Consider the following 27,718-nt stretch of genomic DNA (forward strand, 5'->3'; position numbering starts at 1 on the left):
GCAGACCCTAGGCGGTTCCTGCAGCCTCCCCCAGCCAGGCTGGAGAGCCTTGCGCACAGCCCCGACAGCCAGCAGCGCCCCACGCCAAGTTCCCCCCGACGAGTCCCCCGCCCGCGTCCTTGGCGGCGGCCCCCAACGCCGCCCCGCCGGGCACCCGTGTCCCACCCGCGGCGAACTTACTCGTCCGGGTGTGTTTCTTCGGTCATTTTCTTGTTCACCTAGACGCCTGTCCCGCGGCGGGCAGCCTGGCTCCCTTCATCTTCCTGTGCGCTCGCCCCCCTTCTTCACATCTCCGACATCTCCTGATTTGGTGGTGGAGGGGGGAGCTAGCGATGAAGGGGGCGCCGAGGCAGGCGGGGAAACGGGGCTCCCCGAGCGCAGGGCGAGGTCTGGGAAGGGGTGCACGGGGCAGCGGACGCCCCCGGCCGGCCGGGCGCGGCCCCCGGGCTCCGAACGGGCGCAGGGGCGAGATTTGGGAAGGGGACCCGGAGGGGGAGAGCAGCAGAAAAACAAGCACGCTCGGGGCGGCGGGCGGGCGGCCGGCTGCGGTGGGGCCGGGCCGGGGTCGCCCCCGGGGACCGGGCCAATCAGGGTTCCGGGTAGCGCTCGGCGGCCGGGGGAGGTGCGCCTGGGAGGCGGTGCAGGGCGCCCCGTCCGAACCCCATCTCGCGACTCCACCGATTTACTCCATATTGGATTCTCAGCGCCGCCAACAGGAGGAGGAAGTAGGGCGGAAGCGATGACGTCTTCCCAGCGGCCAGAGGTGGTGGAGTGCAAAAAGCTTCCTACTTGCGACCAAAAAAAAAAAAAAAAAAAGAGAGAGAGAGCGAGCGAGCGAAAAGGGAGAGAGGGAGAGAGCGAGAGAGACGAAAACACACACACAAAACACTTTGTCCCGCCTCCTGAGAGTGCTCCGCTCTTACTCCCCCTCCCGCTAGCTTCCAGTCCGGGAGGAGCCGTGGAACGTGGTTCGGGCTGCGTTTGTCTGGCTCCGAATCCTTGTCTCCGGGGCTCCGGGTTTTAGGAAGCCCAAGAGGGAGGGAGGCGGGAGCCGAGAACGAGAACACATCTGGCTCCCGTTTTGTCCCCTCCCTCCTCCTAAACCTTTGGATTAAAAATCAAGTGGGGAGGTGGCGGGGGCGGAGATGGGGCGGAGTTAAGCTGCAGCCCAAGAGTTCGGGCTCCGAGGAACACTGCAGGGTGCCGGGTGGGGGCGGTGCAGGTGGCCGGTCGCTGGCCTCAACATCTCAACTCTCATAGAAACCGAGCAAAGAGGGAGCTGGACTTTGCCAGTGTCCTGAATGGCAGAGGAGGTACAGTTTCACGAGAATCTTGCAATCTTTTTTGTCGACAGAGAGCAAGTGTTTTTCTAGCCTGTTTTTCAGGGTGGCTTCGAACTTGTTTTGTAGCCGAGGCTGCCTTTGAATTCTTGATCCTTTTGCCTCAGCATTCCAAGTGATGGGATTATTGTTGTACACCACCATGCCCACCCAGAGCGGGCATTTTAAAAAATTGTAATTTGTACACAGAAAACAAAAGGTACATCGGACCCAGCTGAGAAACTTTTGTATTGCAGGCAGAAATGGAGTTTAAAGGTAGCACCAAAATACATGAAATTACCCAGTAGTCTCTTTACTGTTGGTGCATAATGTCTCTGTCTCCAGCTCTTTAAGCCCATAGTTAGCAGAAGGGAGACCCGGCAACTCCCCATTACTTCACCGGAGCTGTCTTTTTATTTATTTATTTTTAAGAATGTGTTGGGGGCCAGAGGAGGCTGCATGCATGCATGTCTGTGCACCACATGTGAGCTGAGTCAGAGGCCAGAAGATGTTGGATCTCCTGGAACTGAAGTTGTAGCTGGTTGTTAGCCTCCACAAGAGTGCTAGGAATTGAACCCAGGTCCTCTGGAATGCCAGCCAATACTCTTAACTACTGAGCCATCTCTTCCCATCTCTCTAAATTTTTCTTGCCTTGGCCTAGGACCTGACTGAGATTTTCTGAGGGGACTCACACAACATCTGAACAACGAACAGGATTGCTCCCGGGACTTGTACATTTGCCTGGGATCTGAACTTGTGGTATTGAAATCCTTTACAATTTCCGAAGGGGATGCCATGTTTTCACTTTGCACTGGATCCCACCAATTTCAGAGTCATTGAGTATCTCCTGAGGTCCTGCTGGGGAACAAGAGGCATAGTCCCTGTCCCTGTCTGCTCCTGAAGACTAATGGACATTTCCTATTCTCCTGAATATGCCATGAGAGACATTTCCATAGAGATATTAACTAAATAGGATTTTAACTAAACAAACTAGGAGCTTAAATATTTACCTCAAAAATAGAAAGCTGCTGGACTGGATAATCCCGTTCAAAGAAGACTGAAGCAGGAGGACTGATACAAGTTCAAGTCCGGCCTAGTTTACACAGGGAATCCCAGGCCAACCAGAGCTATTAAGCAAGATCCAGTCTCAAACAAAACCACAAAAAGAAAAACCAGTCAGGCATGGTGGGTCATGTCTGTGATTCCAGCACTCTGGAGGCAAAAGGCAGGTGTACCTCTGATTCTGGTCTACACAATGAGTTTCAGGCCAACCATAATGGTGAGATCCCATATCAGAATAATAATAATAAAAACCAGCAGTGACAACTGAAACAAAACCCCTGCAAAAAAACAAAAATAGACTCCCTTAGAGGTGTATGCATAGAGAGAGATCCGCAAGGGCTTGAAAAAGGAGAGTTTCGCTTTTGAGTCAGGTAGAAACTGGAGGGTTTTTTGCTCTCCACAGCCATGATCTTTGTGGACACAGCCTGAGGTTCCGCACTCGATTCTGAGTGCTAGTGACATGTAGCAGTAAGGACACTAGACCTCATGAATACCTGCATTTTGGTTTTCTCTTAGAAGACCTGATACCCTGAAAGTGAGGTTTCTATTAATTCTTCAACTTTCACTGGGATAATAAGCAAACTCTGTCTTTTTTGTTTTTGTTTTTTGAGGTCATGAAGACTATGAGACATGCTGGGTGTGGTGGTAGAAACCTTTAATCCTGGCATTCTGGACATAGAGGCAAGTGGATCTCTGAGTTCAAGGCCATACTGGTCTACATATTGAGTTCCAGGCCAGGTAGGGAGGGGGGAGAAGACACTGATAGTAGAGATGGATGGCCCAGTGGTTAAGAGCACTGGTTGCTCTTCCAGAGGATCTAGGTTTGATTCCCATTACCCACATGTCCCCTCACAACTGTCTATAACTCCCTCTTCTGGCTTCCAAGGGCACCAGGCACCCAAGTAGTACACAGTTCTACATACAGACAAAACACCTATACACGTAAAAGAAAATCAAAGAAAAAGGGAAACATTCGGGGCTTGGAGGAGAGGTTAATACAATGCTTGCCTTGCCCTTCAAGGACCTGTGTTCCATCCTAGGCACCATATTAGGTGGCCTGTGTTTGTAGTCCCAACACTGTAGAGGTGGAGGCAGGCAAAGTCCCCAGGGCTCACTAGTCACTTCTCTGGCCTAACTGGCAAGTCCCAGATTCCAGTAGAACACTGCCTTAAAAAGCAAGATGGATGGCTCCCCAGGAAAAACACCCAGGATTTACCCAGCTCCCCTTCCCCACCACCCCAGCAGTGCTTGCACCTACATGGGCACACAATGAATGAGACATCTGCTGTCAACAGGGCCTTTGACACTATGAGAACTCCATGAATACAAACTACCTGGAAAAGGAATCGGTTTTGTTTTTTGTTTTTGGTTTTGGTTTTTTTTTTTGTCTGCAGCTAGAAGCCGGGTGGAGGCGGCACATGCCCTTAATCCCAGCACTGGGAGGCAGAGCCCTGTGGTCTCTGTGAGTTCAAGGCCAGCCTGGTCTACAGAGTGAGACCCAGGACAGGCACCAAAACTACACAGAGAAACCCTGTCTCGAAAAACCAAACCAAAAAAACAAAAAAGATGCAAGCTAGAATTCTGAGTCTGTGCATAGAGACTTCAAGAGAACCAAGCTAAATATTGGCTCTCTGATGAGCATGATTGTAGACATTCTTGAGTTGGATGTGGAATCTAAAGGCTTTGACTAGACACCTGTTCTTGATGACTAGCCCTTGCATTTAGACAACATTAAGTTGGGGGTTTTGTTGCATGGCCTGGACATCCTGTGCAGCATATCCTGGAAGATGGCTGCTTACCCACCATCACGGTGCCTTATGAACAATTGGCATCATGCCAATCTATTTCTAAAATTCATTGTAACGTCTCAGGAAATATTTGTATTTGTGTTGATTTGTTCCATAGATGTCTTATTCTTTTCTCATTCTCTCAGCCACTCCCACAAACTATAATAAAATCATGTTCCTTCTCAAAAAAAAAAAAAAGGATTGGAGACATTTGAAAATAAGTATTATTTTGTGCTGATTTTGAAATTTTCAATTCGGAAGCATCATCAGTCTGAAAGTACCGGGTGTGACGGCATCATCTGTATTCCCGATTCTTGAGAGCCTGAGGCAAGATAATCACTGTCAGTTGGAGCACCTAGTTCCAAGCTAGCGTGGGCTAGAGTGAGATCCTGCCTCAAACAAAAACAAAAACAAAACAAAACAAAAAAACCCAAAACAACAACAAACAAAAAAATGAAAAATGCGTGGGAGCATGCTCTTGTATCCCAGGAGGCAAGAGGGTTAGAAGTTCAAGGTCATTGCGTTCCAGGACAAACTGATCTATTTGAGACTCTGTTGGTCTTTTAAAATAAAGGGTTGACTCAGTAAGATGGTAAAACTTCAAAAGTACTGTAGATCTGCTCGCAACTTCACGAAAACCCAGCGCAGCGGCCAGCCTCTTAACTCTGAGAGGGAGGAGGGGGAGAGGCTCGGCAGCTCTTCCTTTCCCCAGGGGCTGCGGGAAAGCCTGGAGCACCCCTGGGCGGCAGCGGACAGCCAGGCCCAGTAGCCGGGCAGATCCTGCTTTTCGAGCAAGCGGCCGGGGGTCGCAGCACGAAGCGTGCATTTAGCCCCCCCCCCCCCCCCCCCCCCCCCGCGGCCCGCTCTCCCCACCCGGGGAAGGGCTGCGGCTGCACGTGCAATCGGGTCCCAGAGCTGTCCTCGCCTCACCCCACTCTGCCCCTTCGGTATTTCTCAATGACCGGCGCTCGAGGACACTTCCGACGCGGGGGAGGGGTGCCATTCGCGTGGTTTATCAGTTCCTTCCGGCCGCGCCCCGGCTCCTGCAGCGCCGACATCTCTGCTCCAGCAAGCAGCCACGGGTACCCCACCCGCTGTGCCAAAGGAGTCCCGGACCGCACCGCGCAGACTTGGTGAGAGACGCCACGGCCCTGCGGGGTGAATGGCTTGGGCTCATTGCACAATCTCCGGTATAATTAGCCAAGGGCGGCACTCCCAGATCATTTTCCCTTTCGGTTGCATAGCCAGGATTTTATTAAATAGAGATGAAAGGCCCTCGCCCTGCCTCCCTCCACGCGGGTTCAGTTATTATGAACGAAACGCCAACCCTGTTGCTTCTGAGGCCTCACTTCAGGTAGGATGGTGGCTGGACATGTGCTCAGTGGCTCACCAAAGGCTCCCGTGTGCCTTTGCTACGGAGAGACAGAATGCAGGAAGTAATCAAGGCAGCGGAGAAGGAAGCATTCTTTGTGTAAAAATGTAGCCGCCAGGGTTTGCCCCAAGTTTCAGTTTACTTACTGTACAAGCCTCAGCCAGTTTAAGAATGGGTTATGCAAAGGGTCTTTCATCTATGGCTGCTTACTCTTTTCTAGTAGGCTGCTGCTGGGTGGGAAGAAAGAAAAAAGAAAAGAGAAAGAAATCCTAGCACTTGGGAAGGATCAGAATTTCAAAGTCGGGTTGGATATGTGGCTTATAGCATTTAGTCTGCATGAAGTCCTGGGTTCGATTTCCCAGCGCTTCATTAATCTGGCCATGAAGTTGTGCATAGACCTGTAACCTATAATGCCAAAAAATTCATGGTCATTCTCACCTACATAGTTCGAGGGACACTTGGGATTCCATGAGGCTCTCACAGAGGAAAAAAACAAATGAAGACTACTTCTGAAACTACAATGACTGAAACTGGATCGGTGGGTAAATTTTTATAACCATCGTGTTTGTGAATGAACTGTTTTTGTTTGTTTTTTCGAGACAGGGTATCTATATGTAACAGTCTTGGCAGTCCTGGAACTCCCTCCCAGGCTGGCCTTGAACTTGAAAGATTCACCTTTGCCTCCCGAGAGCTGGGATTAAAGGTGTGCACCGTGCTCTCTTCGGCAGCACATATACTAAAGGTGTGCACCACCACCGCCCGGCTGAATGAACTTTTTTAAACCAAAAGGACGTACTTTATTAGCTCCTGAATTCTAGTTTTTCCTTCTTCTATATAGTTTTAGTTCCATGTAGTCACCCAGTCCTTTGGCAAGTGACACTGTGTACTCAGCAGGGGCGTCTCTTTGGATAGTGGAGGGTTTGCAAATACGCTGCTGGTGGTCACCGCCCGCAAAGGGATGCGCCACAGAATTCGTGGCCACACCTCATACACGTGTTTCGTCTTTGCCCTGTACTTGCCTTTAAGATGGGTTTGTCAGTTCTGCCCCCCGCGGTCGCAACCCCTCCAACAGTTCTGGACTCCGAAGGCAGCTTTCACTCGGATCATCTTGGAATGAGCCCTTGTTGTCGCCAGGCTTCTCCTTCAGACAACGGTGCCCACGCGCAAAACATTGCCGATTTTCAGGGGGTCTTCTTGCCGCGGTACGCGAACTATCCAATGTGAATTACTTCTGCGGCAACAAACAGCCGCTCTGTCCAACTTCTTAAATCGGTAGAGATCATGAAAGATAATTTTTCTGAGGGGAGTGTCACAATCAGGGTCATGATGCCCTTTAGATAGCTATGAGGAAGGCTTTCACGTGCTTGGCGCCCTTTCGGATCACATGGATCACGTGGCTCATGGCGAGTCTATTGGCAAGCCAGTTGAATGAATTTAAAATCTTACTTTTAGTGTGTTTAAAAACCATGTGAAGGAATCGTCGTTGCCAACTCGCCTTCCCACTTTGTAGCTCTGGCTATCTCGAACTCAACCTGCCTCTGACTCCTGAGTGCTGGGATTAAAGGTGTGTGCCACCTGCAATTGAATTTCCTTTCTTTTTTTCTTTTAGAACATTGCCCATGACACCATCACTTTCTGTTTTAGAACATCGCTATCTTCAGTTTCATACACACATATAATGTATGGTGATTACATCCCACCTTATTTTTTTAAATGAACATAATGTTTTCAATTGTAACCATTTTTAAGTTCTCCATCTTCAGATAACATCTAATCTTTCTGTCTCTATGAATTTGTATATTCTATATATTTCATGTAATAAAATTCTATAGTATTTGTCCTTTTTTTGAATGTAAAAACATTTTATGTACAACTGCAGGAGAAATAATACACAGATAACTTGAACATAAAAACAGGTTATAATTTAAAAGTCCAGGGTTATTTGAAACTGGAAAATATTTTCTCTGTAGAGAATAGTAAAAATGATGACATTTCCCAATAAGCCCTTTTAAGCCAAATAATAGCTGAATTATACATATAACTATTGATTAGATTCTGGGATACAGAATCTATCTTCTGTTCAGAGAGCTATGTTTTACTTAAGTTGTGTAAGTGAGATTCCTATTCATCTTCCCCTTCAATGTTTGATTTATGGCAGACATTTTTCTATAGTAATCCATAATCTAAAAAGATTGTAGCCTCCCCTCCTGAAAGTACAGCCAGCATATCCTTTCATCAGCTTGATATGGTACAAATTCTTATCCTAATAGTGAAATGTTTTACTAAAGCTTGCCCAGTGAAAGCCACAGTCATCCTAGGGTCCCCCCTGCTAGGTAGCCTCCCTGGATCTTTGGATTGCTTTATATCTAGTATCCACTTATGAGTGAGTACATACCATGTTTGTCCTTCTGAGTCTGGGTTACCTCACTCAGGATGATATTTTCTAGTTCCATCCATTTGCCTGCAAATTTCACGATGTCATTGTTTTTCTCTGCTGAGTAGTACTCCACTGTGTATATGTACCACATTTTATTACTCCACGTCCTCTCCAACATAGACTGTCATTAGTGTTTTTGATCATAACCATTCTGACAGGTGTAAGGTGGTATCTCAGAGTTGTTTTGATTTTTTTAAAGGCGTATGCCACTTGCAGTTGAATTTCTTTTTGGCAGGAATGAGGTAGGATGTTTGTGGAAACTAAACACATGTCTAGCTTGCCAGACCAGCATTCTACCACCACCAAGCAATGTTTCTAGTTTCTCTTATGCACTCCATAACTTAAAGCACTAAAATTTTCACAAATGGGTTTTTAGTGTATGGAAATCAATAGTCTTTTTTTTTTTCCCCCCCCCCGGAGCTGAGGACCAAACCCAGGGCCTTGTGCTTGCTAGGCAAACACTCTACTACTGAGCTAAATCCCCAACCCCAGGAAGTCAATAGTCAAGACACTTACTTTTCATAAGGCTTTAGGTATTCCATGAAGCCACAGGGATACCAAGGCAAATGAACCCACGTTCCTGACTTCTAGGGTTTGGGTTGTGTGTACCAGGCATCTAAAGAACAGGTTAGGATTGTGGCTGGTGGTTGTGGTTGGTGGTTGGTGTTCGTGCAAATGGGGTAAGCCATAGAGTAAGCCGGGGTTGAGAAAGGCTGCCCAGGGGGAGTCTTGGAGGACGGACGGTATGAAGACAGGGTTGTGGATGAACAACAGAAAGAGGTGGTGGAAGGAGACAGTCAGGTGACCACAAAGGCCCAGGTACCAGCCGGTGTTAGAGGCCTAAAAGAAGAAGATAACGGCAAGACCAAAGGACAGAAACGGGTGGGCGAGGGGGGCCACAAGGTCCGAGCTAAAGGTTAGATTGTATTTTGAAGTCATGAACCTTCCTTAGCCAATTCACAACTAATCTTTGTTCAGTCCCAGATCCCTGCTACTGTGATTTTAGTTATGCAAATGTAGGGCAAGTGGCATCCATTGTTCTGGGATTAGTGAATAAGACCAAAGACGGACAGCTCCTGGGCAGGGGCAGGCTCTCAGACAAATTTGGGTTTGACTGCCTTTCAATTTTTTTCTAAGTAAAACTGAGGTTTAAACGAGAATATTTTATATATAAAACTTGAGATCCTCAGTTCCTCCTGGAGGAAGAAAAAAAAGGAAAAGCAAGAATTTGCACCTGTGAGTGCCAAGCCCTAGTTAGTAAAAATGGTTGAGCAGTAGCTGTCTGCTGGCCCCAGGAGACATTTTAGCTTTTGACCCTCGGAATAAAGAACATTTTGTGACTAGATCCAAACTCCCATTCCTTGCTCTACGTAGCTAGAGATTGTTACTGAGTAAAGCAGTTTGCCCAGGAGGAAAGACACTGACCCCCACCCCCTTCCCCAGCAGTCTGCATTATGGGTGGGCAAGCCATGCAGGGTGCTTTCAAGAGGGCTTGGTCACAGCCCAGTGACAGAGAACAGTGAGGCTCCTAACACAACAGCTAATGCCTAGCCCAGTTCAGGCTCAGTTTCTAAGATAACCTGGCCATCTGCCACTCAGCAGGGGGGTTCAAGTGACCTATTGAAAAAAAGTCACCAAAACGAATTCTGCTTGTACCCCACATTTTCAGAGCAGGCTATCCAAGTCATCTATCTACCCAGATATTTTAAGCAGGGAACACAGGCCTCAGATTTTACAATTCTAAGAGATTTGATTACCCCAGGCACAGTAGATAGTTTGAGGTGAGCAAAGTCAAAACTAGTTAGACAGACATTTTCTTCCAAGAACAGAAATACCAGTGCATGACAAAGCACGGTGGCTGTGGCCATGAAGACAGATAATTAATTCCCACAACACAAGAATGGTAGACATGGCTTGTCTTTGTGATCTGTGAGATGGGACTCAGGAAAAGGTCTGGGATAGTTACCGATTTCTAACTTGAGCCTTTTGGTCCTCCTAACAAAATCAGGATAATCATCTGAAGAGAAGGAAAGCAGAGCCTCGTAATAGGCATCTACTACCACTCAAGCTGGGACACACAAACCAGGCCAGACCAGAGGGAAGCGGACCCCTTGCAGACCAGGCTAACCTCCTTCAACTCACAGAGATCTGTCTACCTCTGCTGGGATTAAAGACATGGGCCATCACGCGTGGCGATAATTAAATCCGGCTCATGGGCTGGATAAGACCCTCAGAGAAGGTTTTGATTGCTTTTTAATTTTTTCTTAAGCAAAACTAAGTTTAAAACGAGAGTATTTGTCCGGCAGTGGTGGCACATGCCTTTCACCCCAGCACTCAGGAAGCGTAGTGGTGCACACTCAGGGTCTCAGCTCTCAGGAGGCAGAGGCAGGCAGGTTTCTGGGCATTACAGACCAGCTTGGGCTACAGAGTGAAATCCTGTCAAAAGAATTTAGTTCTCAACTGAATTCTTGGAAAAGTAAATAATTATCTCTTCATTGTTTATTCTGTCACCTCATAATGAGAGGGGTGAAGGAAGCTGAAAAGGGGGTGGTATAGCATGAGGTGTCTATGGGCCAGGAAGGGGGGCACCCTTCACCGGGCCCCACGTGGAGTCACTTCCTCCTGGGAGCGGTTCTCACTTCCCCTCTGTGAGGCTAGTGAGCCCACGTGTACCCTCTCTGTCTCTGCCTTCTCTCCACACCTTTGGTGGTTCATCTGCCTTTTTTTAATTAATAAGGAAAAAAGAAAAAGGACACAAAGTTAGGGAAAAAAGAAAAAGGACACAAAGTTAGGGGTTAGGGAGGTGAGGGTGAACCTGGATGAAGTTCAGGCAAATATGGTCAAAATACATTATATGAAATTCTCCAAGAGTTAGTAAAATAGAGTTTTAAATTTTTTGTGTGTGGGTGTGTGTATGTGTGCTGGCATGTGTGCACCACTGTGTGCATGTGTCGAGGTCTCGGGACAACTTACAGGAGTTGGCTTTTCCTTCCACCACGTGGATCCTAGAAACTCAGGTCTTCAGGCTTGAGGGCAGGCGCCTTGGCCTGCTGAGCCATCTCTGCCTTATCCACATTGCCTTCCCTCTGACTACAAAACTCGAGGCAGTGGAAGCTGCATTTCATTCCCTTTGGTGCTAAGTCACCCTTACCACCCACAGATCAAGTAAACAGCCACAGTGTTTGCACTCTTTTATCTCTTTAAAGTGTATTATAACAAAACAAACAAAAAAGTTGGGTGTGGTGTTCCATGCCTATAATCCCAGCCCGAGGAAGGCAGGGCAGTGGATCCTCATAATTCCAAGACCAGCCTGGTCTACAGATGAGTTCCAGGCTAGCCATGAAAGTGACAATGTGTCTTTACAAAAAGAAAAAGCGTCTTGAGGCTTGGGAGAGTGCTCAGTCGGTAGAGCACTGACCTAAGATTTGGGAAACCCTGGCTTTGGTCCCCAACATTACATAAAATGTTCCTGGTGGTGTATGCCTACGATCCCAGTGCTCAGGAAACAGAGACAGGAGGATCAGAAGAATTTCAAGGTAATTTCCAGACACACACACACACACACACACACACACACACACACACACACACACACACACACAAAGGCTCATCCAGTAAAGGCAAGTTGTTCTCTGACCTCCTAATGAGCTCTGTGGCATGTTTCACCCCAGCACATCCCCCCCAATAAATAATGATATAGAAATAAGAATTTCAAGATAAGCCTTGGCTCATAGGGAGTTCAAGGTCAGCTTGGGCTACACAAGACTCTGTCATAAATAAATAAATAATTCTTGCCCCATGACATCAGAGAATGTGTACTGAGTCACATTTTTAGTATCCCCATCATGGTGTCAGATAAGTAGCTGGGCAGGTCCTGTAAACTGAACGGTGCTATAGTCACGGAGTCCTATAGGACATTGGACAAAGTCCAAAGGACATTGAGGAGCCATCTGTTTTGAGGTGAAGAAGCAGGCCCAGATAAGCTAAGTGACTCACCATAGACCACACAGATAGTAAGGATCAAATCAACAACTGTCAATCAGGGATTCAAAGTCCAGACTCTGTAACCAAGGTGTCTTAGTTATAACCAGGCGGGGTGCACTCAGATGTCCTGCAGTGCCAGCGGAAGGAAAGGCCGCATTGCTTATCAGGGTTGTAACTCATTCATAACGGAGTTAACGAGGACTTCCTCTTCCCTCAGCAAAGAGGGACTCGGAACAGGGAGAGTGGCTCACACCTGTAATCCCAATCCTACGAAGGTGTACCAGGAGGATCTTCGTGCATTACAGCCCGGCCCAAGCTACGTAAGACGACACCATCTCAAAACACAAAAAACAAAAAACCAAACTGAAATAAACATCAGTGACAAAAAGATGGCACTGTGATGGTAGACACATACACGTATGGCTTATGTTTGTGGTTGACATGAAATGCCGGTGGCCACTGCCAGTCTTGGGTAAGTTCTTTAAGGGTGGCTGGCTTTTTTTCTTTTTCTTTTTTTTTAGTAAGGTCTTATACATCCCACATTACAAGGATAACCTTGAACTTCTGATGTCTGATCCTCATATCTCTACCTCTCAACCACTGAAATTCCACGTGTGGACCACAAAGCCGCTGTATGTGGTAGGGGACTGAAACCCAGGGCTTCGTGCATGCCAGGCAAGCACTCTACCAAATGAGCTACATCCCCAGCCATTTATTTTTGAGACGGGTTTTACTCTGTAGCTCAGGCTGAACTAGAACTCACCGTATTCTCAAACTCCCAACCAATCTTGTCTCAGCTTCCCAAAAGCTAGGATTACAGGTACAGGTCATGATGTCATCTCTAAGTTGGCTTTAGTCCAAGCTTTGTTGTTTTCAGCTAAACTAAGCAGACTGTTTTAATTCCTTGTGTGCACAACACAGCAGTCTTGTCCTGTTGTGTTCTTAACTCCTGTGCTATCTCTCCAACCCCCAAAGAGAGCACGTATATGTAATAAGATAAGATATAGTGGATCCCAGTAGGATGGGATCATCCTAAACATTTCACCTGAGCCCCTTAAAAGCTGCTTCTAAAGACGTTTCTTCAAACTTGTCAATATTTTATGCACATTTCCAGATAACATTTAGGGCTCGAAGTATTCTCTGTTTGATTTTTTTGAGACTCTGTGGCCAAAGATGAGCTGAAACTCACTGCATATCCCAGGCTGGTCTCAAACTTTAAATAGTCCTGCTTTAGTCTCCGAGTTCCGAGATTATAGTCTGTTTTTTTCTGGTCTTGCTGTCAAACATACAGAGCTCTTAAAAAAAAAAAAAAAAATGGCAAAAAACTTTCCTATAACTTACTTTTTTTTTTTTTTTTTTTTTTGAGGCAGGCTCTCACATCCCAGGCTGGCCCCTGCTGTGTAGGTAGATGACTTGGTCTCGCCTCCATCTCCTACATGCTGGAATTACAGCGTATCTCACTATACCTAGTTTTTGTGAATCAACCTGGAACTTGGTGCATGCCAGGCGAGCAGTCTACCAATGCCGACATCCTCAGCCCCTTATTTCATTCTTCTGCACCCTCATTGTGACTCATCTAAACTTCCACCTTGGCTTCTTGAACAAATGGTGAACTTGGTTTGGTTTGATTTGGTTTGGTTTTTTTTTTTTATTTTTTGAGACAGGGTTTCACTTGTATTCCTGGCTGTCCTGGAATTCACTCTGTAGACCAGGCTGGCCTCATACTCATAGATCTGTCTGCCTCTGCCTCCCAAGTGCTGGGATTAAAGGCGTGCGCCACCACCACTCAACTTTAACCAGCTTTCTTTACCAATTAAATTATAAATTCCTGAAGTGAGCAGAGAAAAAAAAATGATTGAATTAAGGTTTATGCCTTAATTTATGCTAAGTGTACAGAGTATTCTGATAATGTCTCTAGAATGAACGGGAAATGTGCTTATATTGTTTTTGTTTTGCAGTGATAACACTTATACTGTAGGTAAGTTGACACTGTTGTCTCCGGAGGAATTCCCCCATCAAGCTGACGAAGCTCACTCTGAGATCACAGGTCACAAAGGATTTTATGAGTGGCCACATCATACCTGTTTCATTATCAGAAATATCTCACAGATAGAGTGGTAGACCTTTGATCTGAGGCCCCAGGGCTCAAGTCTTTATTTGGGCATCTTTTGGGCCAGCCTGCACTGGCTGCATGAGAGAAACTCCTCTTTCAAAATAAATAATATCATCTTCTACCAGTTCTGGGGCTTCCAGATTTCCCTTCTACTTCTGGACTTAAATCTTAATTTTGGAGTTTTAGCCAATACCAGACAGTTCAAAGAGAAATGGAAGAGTCCTTACATACCCAGTATTTCTTTCTTTATTTATTTATTTGGTTTTTCGAGACAGGATTTCATCGTGTAGCTTTGGCTGTCCTGGAACTTGCTCTGTAGACCAGGCTGTCCTGGAGCTCACACAGATCTACCTGCCTCTGCCTCCCGCGCACCGCGAGACTAAAGGTGTGCACCTCCACTGCCCAGCCTGGTACTTCAGTATACCTCTTATTTCTGGTGAACTGCTGTAAAACATTCAGGTAGGGAACCAGATCTTGATACTTGCTGGATGTTAGCTATGTCCTCTCACCCTAGCCCAGGCTGGTCTAGAATTCACTGTGTAGCCCGGGATGGCTCAGAACTTGAGGCATTCCTCCTTCCTTGGCCTTCTCAGTGTGCAGCTCTGTTCTCCTGGCGCACTGCAGAGCTCCTGGCTTCACTTCACATCAGGTCCTCTCGGGTTAGGTCTCTCATCTGCTGGCCCCATCTGCAGTCTCTCTGTGACCCTTGATTTGTCACTTAGCAAGGCTGTCTGCTTCCCACCTTTTGGGATTTGCAGAAGTTACTCTGGTTCTCTTCCTGTTTATTGATCCAAGCTTTTGTTTTTCCTTTTTCTTTTAATTTATTTATTTTTATGAGCACTGATTGGTGTCTTGCCTGCATGTATGCCTGTGTGAGGGTGTTGGATCCCCTAGAACTGGAGCTTCACCTGGGCTAGGGTGAGAGGACATAGCTAACATCCAGCAAGTATCAAGATCTGGTTCCCTACCTGAATGTTTTACAGCAGTTCATCAGAAATAAGAGGTATACTGAAGTACCAGTATATAAGCTGCCATGTGGGTGCTGGGAATTGAACCTGGGTCCTCTGGAAGAGCAGCCAGTGCTCTTAACTGCTGAGCCATCTCTCCAGCCCTGTGATCCAGGCTTTTCACTTCACTTTTTGGCAGTGCTAGGAAACAAAGCAAGGGCTGTATGTGTGCCAGGGAAGCCGTCCACCAGGGAGCTACACTCTGTAGCCTAAGCTGGCCTTGAACTTGTGACTCTTCTGCCTGCCTTCTAAGTGCTGGGATTACAGGTGAACACCACCAAGCCTGGCTTGGCAAACTTTTAAGGAAGAAGATGGTAAAATGTTCCATTCTGCATGCCATATGGTCTGTGTCTCAACCACTCAACCAAGGTGGCTACAGGCAATATTTAAATAAATGTGTGTGGCTGTATTTCAATAAAACTTTATTTATGAAGTATAGCCTAGGAGCTATAGTCTGTTTTTTTGAGACAGGGTCTTACTCTGGCCCAGGTTGACCTGGAACTCATTCTGTAGCCCAGGATAGCCTTGAACTTATGGGTATCCTCGTGCCTCAGCCTCTCAAGTTGTGACATTACAAGTGTGAACCACAGTGATCGGCATTTTTGTTCTTTTGAGATAGGGACACATGTACTCCGTGCTGGCCTCAAACTCACTATGTAGCCAGGGATGACCTTGAACTCCTGATCCTCCTGCCTACATCTTCAGATTGCTGAGACTGCAGTATATGCCACCAAGCACAGCCTTGTCTGTTTGAATAAAAATACATACTCAATAAATGCTTGATCTCCTAAGATAGGAACAACTTGAATTTCCATTTTACAAAAAAGGAAGCTGAAACACAGAGGTTTAGTAGCATGGTCAACACATCTAATGAGAACTAAATCCAAGACCTGAGCCTACTTGGTCTCACTGCCCTGCAGGGCTGACACAGACAGAGGCGTCAGCTGCTCCCAGGGAGCTGGGAGAGGGTATTTTAGCTGGATCTTGAAAAATGAAGAATCCGATGAGAGATAGAGGGAGAAGCTTTGAACTCTAAGCCACGGGTACTAGGTCTAGAAACAGATGCTACCACATGGCATCACGGCCCACTGCAGGGAAGGAAGCAACTTCCTCGGAGAATGTCCTCACTTCCCAGTATCTGGTCGGGCCTGGACATAGGGTCTGAGCTAAAGAACGGTGGATATAAGACTGAAGAACTATGCGGAGCCCTTTCATGACATGCACTCATTTGGATTTTAACTTGGTGGCAGATGGACTGCTGAAGTGTTTTGAGCATGGGAGAGAATGACCATATTTGCATTTTAGGTCAATTTTTAAAATTACGTTTTATTTTAAAACGAGATGTTCCATGCATATTGTACAATTGTCGAAAGCTGAAAAGATCTCCCTCCTGCCTGCCAGCCTTTCATTTTTATTTTTTAAATTTTATTTGAGACAGAGTCTCACTATGTAGCTCTGGCTGTCTGGGAACTCACTATGTATAACAGGCTCACAGAGCTCGGACTTGGCTTCCCCCGACTGCTGGGATTACAGGTGTGGGCCTTTATACTCGGCCCCCCTGCCACATTTCAACCATCATTCCCTGACCCAGGGGCACTCACTGTTGTCAGTTAGAAAGGTTTGCGAAGTGTTACAACATAAGCCTGTAATATCCTAGCACTTGGAAGGTTGAGGCAGGAGGATCAGGAATTGAAGGTCATCTTCAGATATGTAGGGAGTTTGAGGCCAACCTGAGCTGAGCTGCTGAGATCCTATCAATCAGTCAATAAATCTTACTAGATTAGGTTGGGCTAGCTGAGTGTCTTAACTCATTACTGGCCATCCCCATACCTGACCTGAAGGTCACAATTCCTGTCATAGTCCTCTTCGCTCAACAACTCAGCTGCCTGACTCTTCCCTTGATCCTCTGGGCCTTCAGGAAGACCCTTCATGTCTCTCTCCAGTGGACTGCCTTGTGCTGGCAGTTTCTCTACCTTCTCAAACAGTGTTGTTATTCTCAATGTGACATCAACAGGTCAGGGGACGTGGTTGGGCGCAGTCTTAGGAGTTAAAATGGGCCCCTAAAATACAACTTTACTCAACAAAATAAATTTTTTTTCAAGACAGGGTTTCTCTATGTAGTTTTTTGGTTCCTGTCCTGGATCTCACTCTGTAGACCAGGCCGGCCTCGAACTCACAGAGATCCGCCTGGCTTTGCCTCCCGAGTGCTAGGATTAAAGGCGCGTGCCACCACCACCTGGCCCAACAAAATAATTTTTATTATTAAAAATTTTTATTTTCATTTTTATGTGTGTGTGTGTGTGTGTGTGTGTGTGTGTGTGTGTGTGTGTGTGTGTGTACTTGAAAGCCAGAGGGCATGTTGGATCCCTTGAACTGAAGTTAAGACAGTTGTAAGCCACCTGATATGGGTACTGGGGACTAAACTCATGATTTGAGATGTCTCTACACCCCTCAACACAATCTTACTGGTTAGGGAAATTTATTTTAAGTTAGAATTTCTTTCTTAGGATGAGTAGTAATGAGAAAAGGTTAAGCTGGGTGTGGTGAGACATGCCTGTAATCTGAGCATTCAGGAGGTTGGAGACAGACCAATAGTGAGTTTGAGGCCAGCCTGGGCTACGGACAGAGTTCAAGACCTAGCAAGCCCCTGTCTCAAAAACGGAAATTAAACAAAACAGATTGAAAAGCACAGTCTTGCTTGGCGTGGTCACTCACCTCTGTAATCCCAGGACTCCGGAGGCTGAGGCCAGAGCTGTGTAGTGAGACCCTATCCAAAAAACACAGAGAAAGAGAACAGAACCCTGCAGTTTAATACTTGATCCTAGCTGGAGGTCTGAAAAGCAGTGTTCTGTCCTTTTAAAAGTCATCTCTGCAAGAAACTGCTCGTCTTCTGAGCCCCCTGTTGCCTTGGGTACCTCAATCCATGCCTGTCTTCCCATGACCCCAGGCTGGTGACATCGCCAAGTGCAGCCTTCCCTTTTCTCTTCCCTTGGTCACTCCAGACTTATCGTGCCTTTCCAGGAAGCCACACCCACATCTCTGGTAGAGCCCCCACCCGCTTCTTTGGGGTGCTCCTCCGTAGGGTACGCACATTCCACCTTTTCAGAGCTTGTGCCATTTGCTCTGCAGGACTCTGCCCACCCCCCCCACCCCCCGCACGTGACCTCCTCCCTCTGGCCTCCAACCCCCTCTTCTAAGAACCTACACTGACTGCTCACTCTGCAGCTAGAGCAGCCGCCCTTTCCTCCCTCTCAAGCTCAAAGCCCACCATCCTAGCACTCTTAGAGGGCCGGCCAGCTCTGCAGGAGGAGCCCTCACCTACCCTGCCTCCAGCACTCCACCGCCACTATTTAAGAACTGTGCGGGAAACCCACGCATCCCGCAGGTCAGAGATTGCACCCCATCACCCCGACGACACCTCATCTCTGCTAACAAAGCACTGGCTTTGTGAGGGCAGATGCTGGGCCTTCCCCAAGCTGAGCTGGTGTCCCCTCAGCCACTCTGTTCACAGATCTGCTGTGTGGTCTTAGCGATAAGCATCCCCCAGCTGATCCAGGTCGGAGTGACTGCAGATCCGAACACCCACTCAGGACAGCGGTCAGAAACCCGTACCAAAAGACAACCGACAACCTAACTCCACACCCCAGGTCCAGCTGCAAAAACATAAGCAACACCAAGACAGCCAAGACAGTTTGTCACCCCCAAACCTCACCAATCCTGTAGTTAATAGTCTCCACCAAGAGTAACTTGAATGCAAGTTAAGATGTGAAATATATATATTTCCGAGACAGGGTTTCTCTGTGTAACAGTCCTAGCTGCCCTGGAACTCGCTCTATAGACCAGGCTGGCCTCGAACTCACAGAGATCCGCCTGCCTCTGCCTCCTGAGTGCTGGCATTAAAGGCGATCGCCACTACTGCCCAACTGATAAATTATTTTTTAATTCATGAGCAGAACATGGAGGATCTGAGGGACCCCATGAGAAGACCAAATCTACAAATTATGGGCACAGAAAGAGAAGAATACCAGGTCAAAGGCATAGAAAAATAGTTTTGAGAAACAAAACAAAACATCCCTCCCCCCACCCCCCAAAAAGTTCAGTCTCTTCAAAATATCCAATCTCTTTAAAAATCCAAAATTGCAGGGCAGTGGTGGCTCACATCTTTTACACAGAGAAACCCTGTCTTGAAAAACAAACAAAGAAAAATCCAAAATTTTTTACAAGTCCAAAATCTTTTAGTTGTGGGCTCCTGTAAAAATAAGATTTAAGTGCCAGGCAGTGGTGGCGCACACCTTTAATCCTAGCACTCGGGAGGCAGAGCCAGGCGGATCTCTGAGTTCGAGGCCAGCCTGGTCTACAGAACGAGAGCCAAGACAGGCTCCACAGCTACACAGAGAAACCTTGTCTTGAAAAAAAAAAAAATTAAGTAAAATATTCTCTTCAAAAGGGAAGAACCAGGGCACAGTCACAATCTGAATAAAGCAAAACCAAACTCCAACAGTGTAAAAGACTCAATGTCCAATTCTCTGGAATTTACTCACGATCTTCTGGGCTCCTCCAAGGGGGGGAGTCACTTCTCTGGCTCCGTCCTCTGCAGCACACACAGTTTATCAGAAGAAAGGCTCCAGCTGCTCCCCTCCACTGCTGCTGCCATTCTTGGTGGTCATCCCGTGGTAATGGCATCTCCAGAATGTTGGGGTCCCCTGCCACAACCGGACTGCACATTCACAAATACTTTCCCATGGGCTCTCCTCATGATGCAAAACCTGAACTTCTCTGCATGACTCCCTCAATTCCAGGCCTTAACTGAGGCTGCACCTTCACCAATGGCATCCCTGGCCTCTCACAGTGCCAAGCCTCAGCTGCTCTCCATGACCCCTTCATGCCTTCAAACCCAGCAATACCTGGGTGGCTCTTACACTACCAAGTCTGGCTGTCAGTGGAAGGGATAACCTTGGCCGTGCCTGGAACACAGATTCTGGGTGTTGACTCTCAGGAAATACCTCCCAAAGGACTTCACCTCAATAATGCTGGTCTCTTCTTAATCACCATTAATTTCTCAGCTCCAGCGCCACAGCATTCATTGTCCCAGTAAAGCAAAAGTTTTACTTCAGTGTTTCTGTTCTCTTGTTAATCGCAGCTGATTCTTCAGCTCCAGCTGGCCAGACACCACAGGTTCTTCACAGAAATGGCCAGGTAGAGTCTTTACTTCCCTCTGAAACTTCACAAGCCAGGCCTCCGTCTTCTGCATGGCTCTCAACAATCTTATCTTCCAAGCTCCTACAGAACAGCTCACTGAGCTCTCAACACTCAGTGTCTTTTCTAGCTTCAAGTTCCAAAGTTCTTCCACAGTCCTCCCCAAAGCATGGTCAGATCTGTCACGGCACTACTCCACTACCCTCGCACTAACTCATCTTAGTTAAGGTTATTATGGCTGTAATGAAACACTATGATCAAAGGCAATTTGGGACGGAAAGGGTTTATTTCACTCACGGTTCCATGGTAACAGTTCATCATCAAAGCAGAGAGGGCAGGAACTCAAGCAGGGCAGGAACCTGATGCAGAGGCCATGGAGGGGTGCTGCTTACTGGCTTGTTCCTCATGGCTTGCACAGCCTGCTTTCTTATAGAACCCAGGACCACCAGCCCAGGGGTGGCACCACCTAAAATAGGCTGGGCCCTCCCCATCAATCACTAATTAAGAAAATGCCTTACAGGTTTGCCGACAGCCCTAGCCTATAGAGGCCTGCCTGCCTTCCTTCCTTCCTCCCTCCCTCCCTCCCTCCCTTCCTTCCTTCCTCCCTTCCTTTCTTTTTTGTTTTTTCTGTATAACAGCCCTGGCTGTCCTGGAACTTACTTTGTAGACCAGGCTGACCTCGAACTCACAGAGATTTTCCTGCTTCTGCCTCCCAGGTGCTGGGATTAAAGGTGTGTGCCACCATGCCCGGTTTAGAGGCATTTTCTTTTCTTTCTTTCTTTCTTTCCTTTTTTTTTTTTTTTTTTTTTTTAAGATTTATTTATTACATATACAGTGTTTTGCCTGCATGTATCCCTGCAGGCCAGATGAGGGCACCAGTTGTCATTACAGATGGTTGTGAGCCACTATGTGGTTGCTGGGAATTGAACTCGGGACCTCTGGAAGAGCAGCCAATGCTCTTAACCCCTGAGCCATCTCTCCAGCCCCTAGAGGCATTTTCTTAATTGAGGTTCTCTCCTTTAGCTTATGTCAAGCTGACATAAAACTATCCAGCACACTGAATGAATTATAAAACAAAATAGAATACAAGGAGTTATTTCAGTTTTTCTATATTTGCTGAGATTTGCTTTGTCTCCATATGTGGTCCGCTTAGAGAAGCTTCCCCAGGCTCCTGCACCAGTGTCTTGTACATGTCAGCAGAGATGGAGGTGTGTCATGGGGGTCAATAGAGTGCAGACTCTGGCCTGTGGAGTAAGTTTGTCTCTACAAGAAACACACTGTACCTTCAAGGATGGATACTACTTTACAGCAAAAGAATAGAAAGGATTATTCCAAGCAAATAAGACTGGGAAACAAATAGGTTTATCTGATAAAATAGACTTCAAGCTAAAACTACCAGAAGAGATAAATGTTCTGATCAAGAGAAAAATCCACCAAGAGGACATTATAACCCTAAACATATATACACCAAGCTTGGGTGCACTTGGTTTCATACAAACACAGTCATAGTAGTGACTCCAATTCCCTACTTCCACCCAGACAAAAACATAAAGGGGGCTGGTTAAGAGCATGGGCACTCACACAGAGACCCTGAGTTCAGTTCTCAGCACCCACGTGTGGCAGCTCATTCAGATGACTCCCAACAGCCTGTACAACTCCTGTTCCGGGGGATCCCATTCCCACTTCTGGGCTTCATGGACGCCTGTGTTCACATACACACACCCACACATGTATATATAATTTAAAGTAAAATAAATCTTTTCTCCTGCATAATATTTTTATTGATTATTTGGGGATTTCACATCATGAACCCCAATCCCACGTACCTCCCAGTCCTCCCAGGTCTCCTTCTCCACCCTTGTGGCCTACCCACCAAAAAAAAAGAAGAATTAAAAAAAGAAAAAGAAAGCCAGGCGGTGGTGGCATGCACCTTTAATCCCAGCACTCAGGAGGCAGAGCCAGGCAGATCTCTGTGAGTTCAAGGCTAGCCTGGTCTACAGAGCGAGATCCAGGACAGGCTCCAAAACTACACAGAGAAACCCTGTCTCGAAAAACCAAAAAAGAAAAAGAAAAAAGAAAAAGAAAAAACAAAACAAGTCCTGTTGGGAGCTGTGTGGCCCAGATTCAGACTAGTATATGAGCCCAACAGGTCTCCAGATGAGGCAAAGCCCACTGGGACAGTCTCACTTGGCAAAGACCTCGAAAGACTTCGGCACAGAGCAGAATACTGTTGGGACCACATGGCCTGCACACTCTCTTTTCTCTCATAATATTGATGATTCTCTTGGAGGTTTTTAGTGTCACTTTGTCAGTCACACATGGGACAGATGTCATCATTCCTGGAAAGCCCAGTTTTTCTCAAATATCTTCCCCTAAAATTCTTTGGGAGCTGATGCTTCTCAGGTTTCCTGTCAGAGGATGGCAGCTGTTACGCCAGACCCCGGGAGCTGTTCTGATTTAGTGCTCAGCAGTTGGGAGCACTGACTGTTCTTCCCGAGGACAGGGGTTCAATTCTCAGCACCCACATGGCAGCTCACTACTGTTTGTAACTCCAGGATCCAACACCGTCACACAGACATGCATGTAGGCAAAATGCCAATAAAATAAAAATAATTTTAAAAAATGAAAACTGGGGCAGTGGTGGCACACGCCTGTAATCCCAGCACTCAAGAGGCAGAGGCAGGTGGATCTCTGTGAGTTCAAGGCCAGCCTGGGCTACAGAGTGAGTTCCAGGAAAGGCGCAAAGCTACACAGGGAAACCCTGTCTCAAAAAACCAAACCAAACAAAACAAAACAAAACAAAACAAAAAAAAAAAAAAAAAGAAGGAAAGGATTTGGGGTTGGGATTTAGCTCAGTGGTAGAGCACTTGCCTAGCAAGCACAAGACCCTGGGTTCAGTCCTCAGCTTCAGAAAAAAAAAAATGAAAACTGAGTCCTACTCCACCCGAACCCCTGCCAGAAGCCATCAGTTGTAGAGAGCTACACCACTTCAGCATCCTTATCACAATTTTAAGAGTTCTCTTCGATGGTTTTCTGTCTAGACTGTTACTTTTTGTGAGGAGTGGGGTGGAGTGGGCCCAGGGTTGTCACAGAAGCTTTAATGTCACAGAAGCCTTCAAACTCACTCTTTCTCAACTGAGTCTGCAGTCATTGATACCACTGCAAGAGTAGCTTCCCAGCCCTTTACAGTCAGCACCACGGACATCCACATTAGTTTCCAGTGGCAGTACAGACCACGGACATCCACATGATCTCCGGTGGCAGTACAGACCACGGATATCCACATGGTCTCCGATGGCAGTACAGACCATGGACATCTACATAGTCTCCAGTGATAGCACAGACCATAGACATCCACATGGTCTCCAGTGGCAGTACAGACCACGGACATCCACATGGTCTCTGGGGCAGTACAGACCACAGGCATCCACATGGTTTCCAGTGGCAGTACAGACCATGGGAATCCACATGGTCTCCAGTGGCAGTACAGACCACGGACATCCACATGGTCTCTGGGGCAGTACAGACCACAGGCATCCACATGGTTTCCAGTGGCAGTACAGACCATGGGAATCCACATGGCCTCTGGTGGCAGTACAGACCACGGACATCCACCTGGCCCTCTGCTGCAGCATGGACACCATCATAGGCCTCAGAGGCAGCGCAGACCAAGGATGCCAGCATGGCCTCTGGGGCAACACTGGCCATGGACACCAATATGGTCTCCAGAGGGAGTCTGGACCTCGGACATCAACATGATCACAGACGGCATCACTGACCAGAGACATCTGCCTGGCCCTTGGTGGTAAAAAATGAAAAGAAACTTCAGAGTTAAATGACATCATTGAACAAACAGACAACATATCTAGAATGAATATTCTATCAAAACTAGACAGAAAACAGTCTTCTCAGCAGCCCATGGGTGTTTCTCTAAAATAGGCCATATATTGGGCAGAAAAAAAATTTCAACAAATAAAGGACAGTTGAAATAACTCCTGGTATTCTGTGTGACCACAGTGGAGCAATGCTGGAGGTTAACAGCAAAGGAGACTACAGGAAATATACAAACTCATCAGATTGAACAGCACACTTCAGAATGATGAATGGGTTATCGAGGAAATCAAGAATGAAATCAAAATTTCTTAGAATGACATGAAAATAAAACCCCAACAAAACCTTTGGAATACAATGAAAGCAGTCCTAAAGGGGAGTTTATGCCTCCAAGTGTCTATAAAAAAAATCAGAAAGAGGCCAGGAAGTGTGGTGCAGAGATGAAGGTATAGTTCAACATACACAAAATGATAAGTGTAATAACTCATATAAATTGCCTGAAAGACGAAATCACACAATCATCTCAGTAGATACTAGCACCCGTGTTGGGTACCTCACAAACACCTGTAATTTCAGCTCCAGGGGATCCAACACCCTCTTCCAGCCTTCCTGGCCCTGAATGCATATGGTGTAGATAAAACACACACACACACACACACACACACACACACACACACACACACACACACACACACACACACACACAAATATATATATAAAATAATATATACAATAGATATGTTTTTATATAATATATATATATATATATTAAAAAAAACTTTAGCTGGGCGGTGGTGGCGCACGCCTTTAATCCCAGCACTTGGGAGGCAGAGCCAGGCGGATCTCTGTGAGTTCGAGGCCAGCCTGGTCTACAGAGTGAGATCCAGGAAAGGCGCAAAGCTACACAGAGAAATCCTGTCTCGAAAAACCAAAAAAAAAAAAAAAAAAAAAAAAAAAAAAAAAAACTTTAAAACTTAAAGCGTTAGAAAGGAGGTCATGATTGGCTATACAATGCTCTCCTGGAAGCCATGGGTTACTAAAGAAAAACCCCAGTGCCAGGTGTTGACATCTCCTTTTTGGTTGTTGGTCAGGGAGCATCTAACTCAGGGCCTCACACTTACGTGGCAGGTACTTACAGACTGAGCTATCTCCCTGTCTGTTCTATGATTTTAGGAACCCTGGACTAGCCTCAAACTCAATATATAACTAAGGATGATCTTGAATATCCAGCTCATCTGCCTCCATCTTCCAAATGCTGGGATTATAGGCACATGCCACACGTTCAGATATAAGATTCTTGTCTTGATTGTCTTTCAGCATCATATCTCAGTGAGAAAAGAGCTGTGGATTCCTTGGTTGGTTACGTGCTTATGGGACAATACCTCCTGGGTTCCTATTTGCCAGAGATCTTCCTTTGGCTTTGTATAAGTTTCTTCTCCTGCTGCTGCTGTGATATAAAAGCAAAGAAATAAACACAAACAACGGAAAAACAAGATGGGCAGCTTAAGAGAGAAAGGGTTGGTGCTTCTGCCATCTTTCCAGCTTCTGTCAGACAGGCACGAAGACTCTTCTGGTAGGATGCCACGATGGCCCCCCAGGGAGAGCCACAGGTCCAGTTCAAGGTCGTCCTGGTGGGCAATGATAGTGAAGCGCCACTTGACCGGCGAGTTCGAGAAGTATGTAGCCACCCTGGGTGTGGAGATGCACAAGCTCATCTTCCAAGGCAACCTAAGACCCACCAAGTTGAATGTGTGGGACACAGTCGGCCAGGAGAAGTTCAGGGGCCCGTGAGATGGCTGCTGCATCCAAGCCTTGTGTGCCATTATAATGTTTGATGTAACATCAAGGGTCACTTCCAAGAATGTACCTAACTGGCCTAGAGATCTGGTACGTGTGTGTGTGTGTGTGTGTGTGTGTGTGTGTGTGTGTGTGGTGTGTGTGTGTGTGTGAAAACATTCCCATTGTATTGTGTGGCAACAAAGTGGATAGTAAGGGCAGAAAAGCAAAGGCAAAATCTGTTGTCTTCCACGGAAAGAAGGATCTTCATTGCTATGACATTTCTGCCCAAAGTAACCACAACTTTGAAAAGCCTTCCCTCGGGTTTGCCAGAAAGCTCATCGGAGACCCTAATTTGGAGTTTGTTGCCGCACCTGCTCTTGCCCCACCTGCGGTGGTCATGGACCCAGCTTTGGCAGCACAGTATGAGCATGATTTCGAGGTTGCTCAAACGACTGCCCTCCTGGACGAGGATGCTGACCTGTGCGAACGTGAAGCTGGAGCCCTGAGCCAGAAGTCTAGTTTTATAGGCCACTGTCCTGTGACGTCAGCGGTGTAGCGTGTGTGCCGCCTTGTTTAGCTAAGCAGATCGTGCCACCTTGTTTAGCTAAGCAGATCGTGTACTTGATCGGGATGCTGAAGGAGATGAATGGACTTCGGAGTGAATGTGGCAGTTAAAACACCACACCTTCAATTTTTTTTTTTTTTTTTGGACTTGCATATTTAGCTGTTTGGAACACAGTTGTTTCCTTTCTGAATTTAAAAAATAAGACAGCTACAGTCACATCACACTATTCAGTCAGTGATAAAATCTTGTTTGTTACTGTCTGATTCTTTTTGTTTAGAATCAGAATAAAGTTGTATTTCAAATAAAAAAATTTTTTTATAAAAAGAGACAGGGTTTATTTAGCTGACAGTTCCATCACTATTAGGACATCGCAGTGTAGGATCTTGAAGCAGCTAGTCACCATATGCCTGCAGTCAGAAGAAAAGGCAATGAATGTATGCATGCTAATGCTTGGCTTGCTTTATCTACCCACGTATAGCTCAGGATTCACTTCCTAAGGAATGACGCCACCCACAGTGGGCAGGTCTTCCCACCCCAATGAATATAATCAAGATAATCCCTAGCAGACATACTCAGAGGTCCATCTTCCATATGGCATGTGTTCTGCTCTCTGTATCTGACTTTTGGACCCAAGGTGAAGGGATGAGATTGTGGGAAGCATGGCCTTTCTAAGCTGAGTTGCCTTTTCCCAACACAGTTACAGCATGGGTAACCAATCTCCCAACAGCATTGTGCAGGAATTTTGGAACAGCTAGATGCAGATTTACATATACACTTCACACTCCATCCCAAAGATAAGCATGATTTCTTATAGGCAACACAAGCTACTAGGAATAAGAAAGGACACTTGGTATGGTAGCCTATACTTGTAGTCAAAACACTCTGGAGGCTGAGAGAGGAGGATTGCACATGTTTGAGGCAACCTTGGGCTATATATCAAGTACCAGGCCACTTGGAACTACAGAGTAAGGCTGTTTTAGCTGGGTATGGTGTGTACGCCTGTAATACTAATTCTTGGGAGGCAGAGGCAGGGGGATTGTTGCAAGTTTGGGGTCAGCCTGGTTTGCATAGTAAGTTCAGGAAAGTCAGGGCTACATAGTAAGACCCTGTCTTAAAAAACTTTAAATAAATATTTAAAATTAAGAAAAGGAAAAGGAGGAGGTGATGTACCTTTTTAAAAACATTTTTACCCAGGTGTAGTGGCATATGCCTTTGATCCCAGCACTCAGGAGGCAAAGGTAGGTGGGTTCAAGGCCAGTCTGGTCT

The 27,718-nt window shown here is 46.5% G+C and overlaps 1 protein-coding gene and 1 pseudogene across 1 annotated transcript in view; one reads left to right on the plus strand and one right to left on the minus strand.

Annotated features, from left to right (window-relative positions):
- Positions 1–3,570, minus strand: part of Spred2 (sprouty related EVH1 domain containing 2) — a 108,307-nt gene extending 104,737 nt beyond the window's left edge. Inside the window, exon 1 of the mRNA XM_052734759.1 lies at positions 181–3,570. Within this exon, the coding sequence (XP_052590719.1) occupies positions 181–206 (26 nt within the window). The 5' untranslated portion in view covers positions 207–3,570. The remainder of the gene's footprint in view (positions 1–180) is intronic.
- A 1,459-nt stretch (positions 3,571–5,029) lies between these two features.
- On the plus strand, positions 5,030–27,718 carry LOC128108334 (GTP-binding nuclear protein Ran-like; annotated as a pseudogene).

Source organism: Peromyscus californicus, unplaced genomic scaffold, assembly GCF_007827085.1.
Source record: "Peromyscus californicus insignis strain IS unplaced genomic scaffold, ASM782708v3 Scaffold_13__1_contigs__length_99412109, whole genome shotgun sequence".
NCBI classification, from domain to species: domain Eukaryota; kingdom Metazoa; phylum Chordata; class Mammalia; order Rodentia; family Cricetidae; genus Peromyscus; species Peromyscus californicus.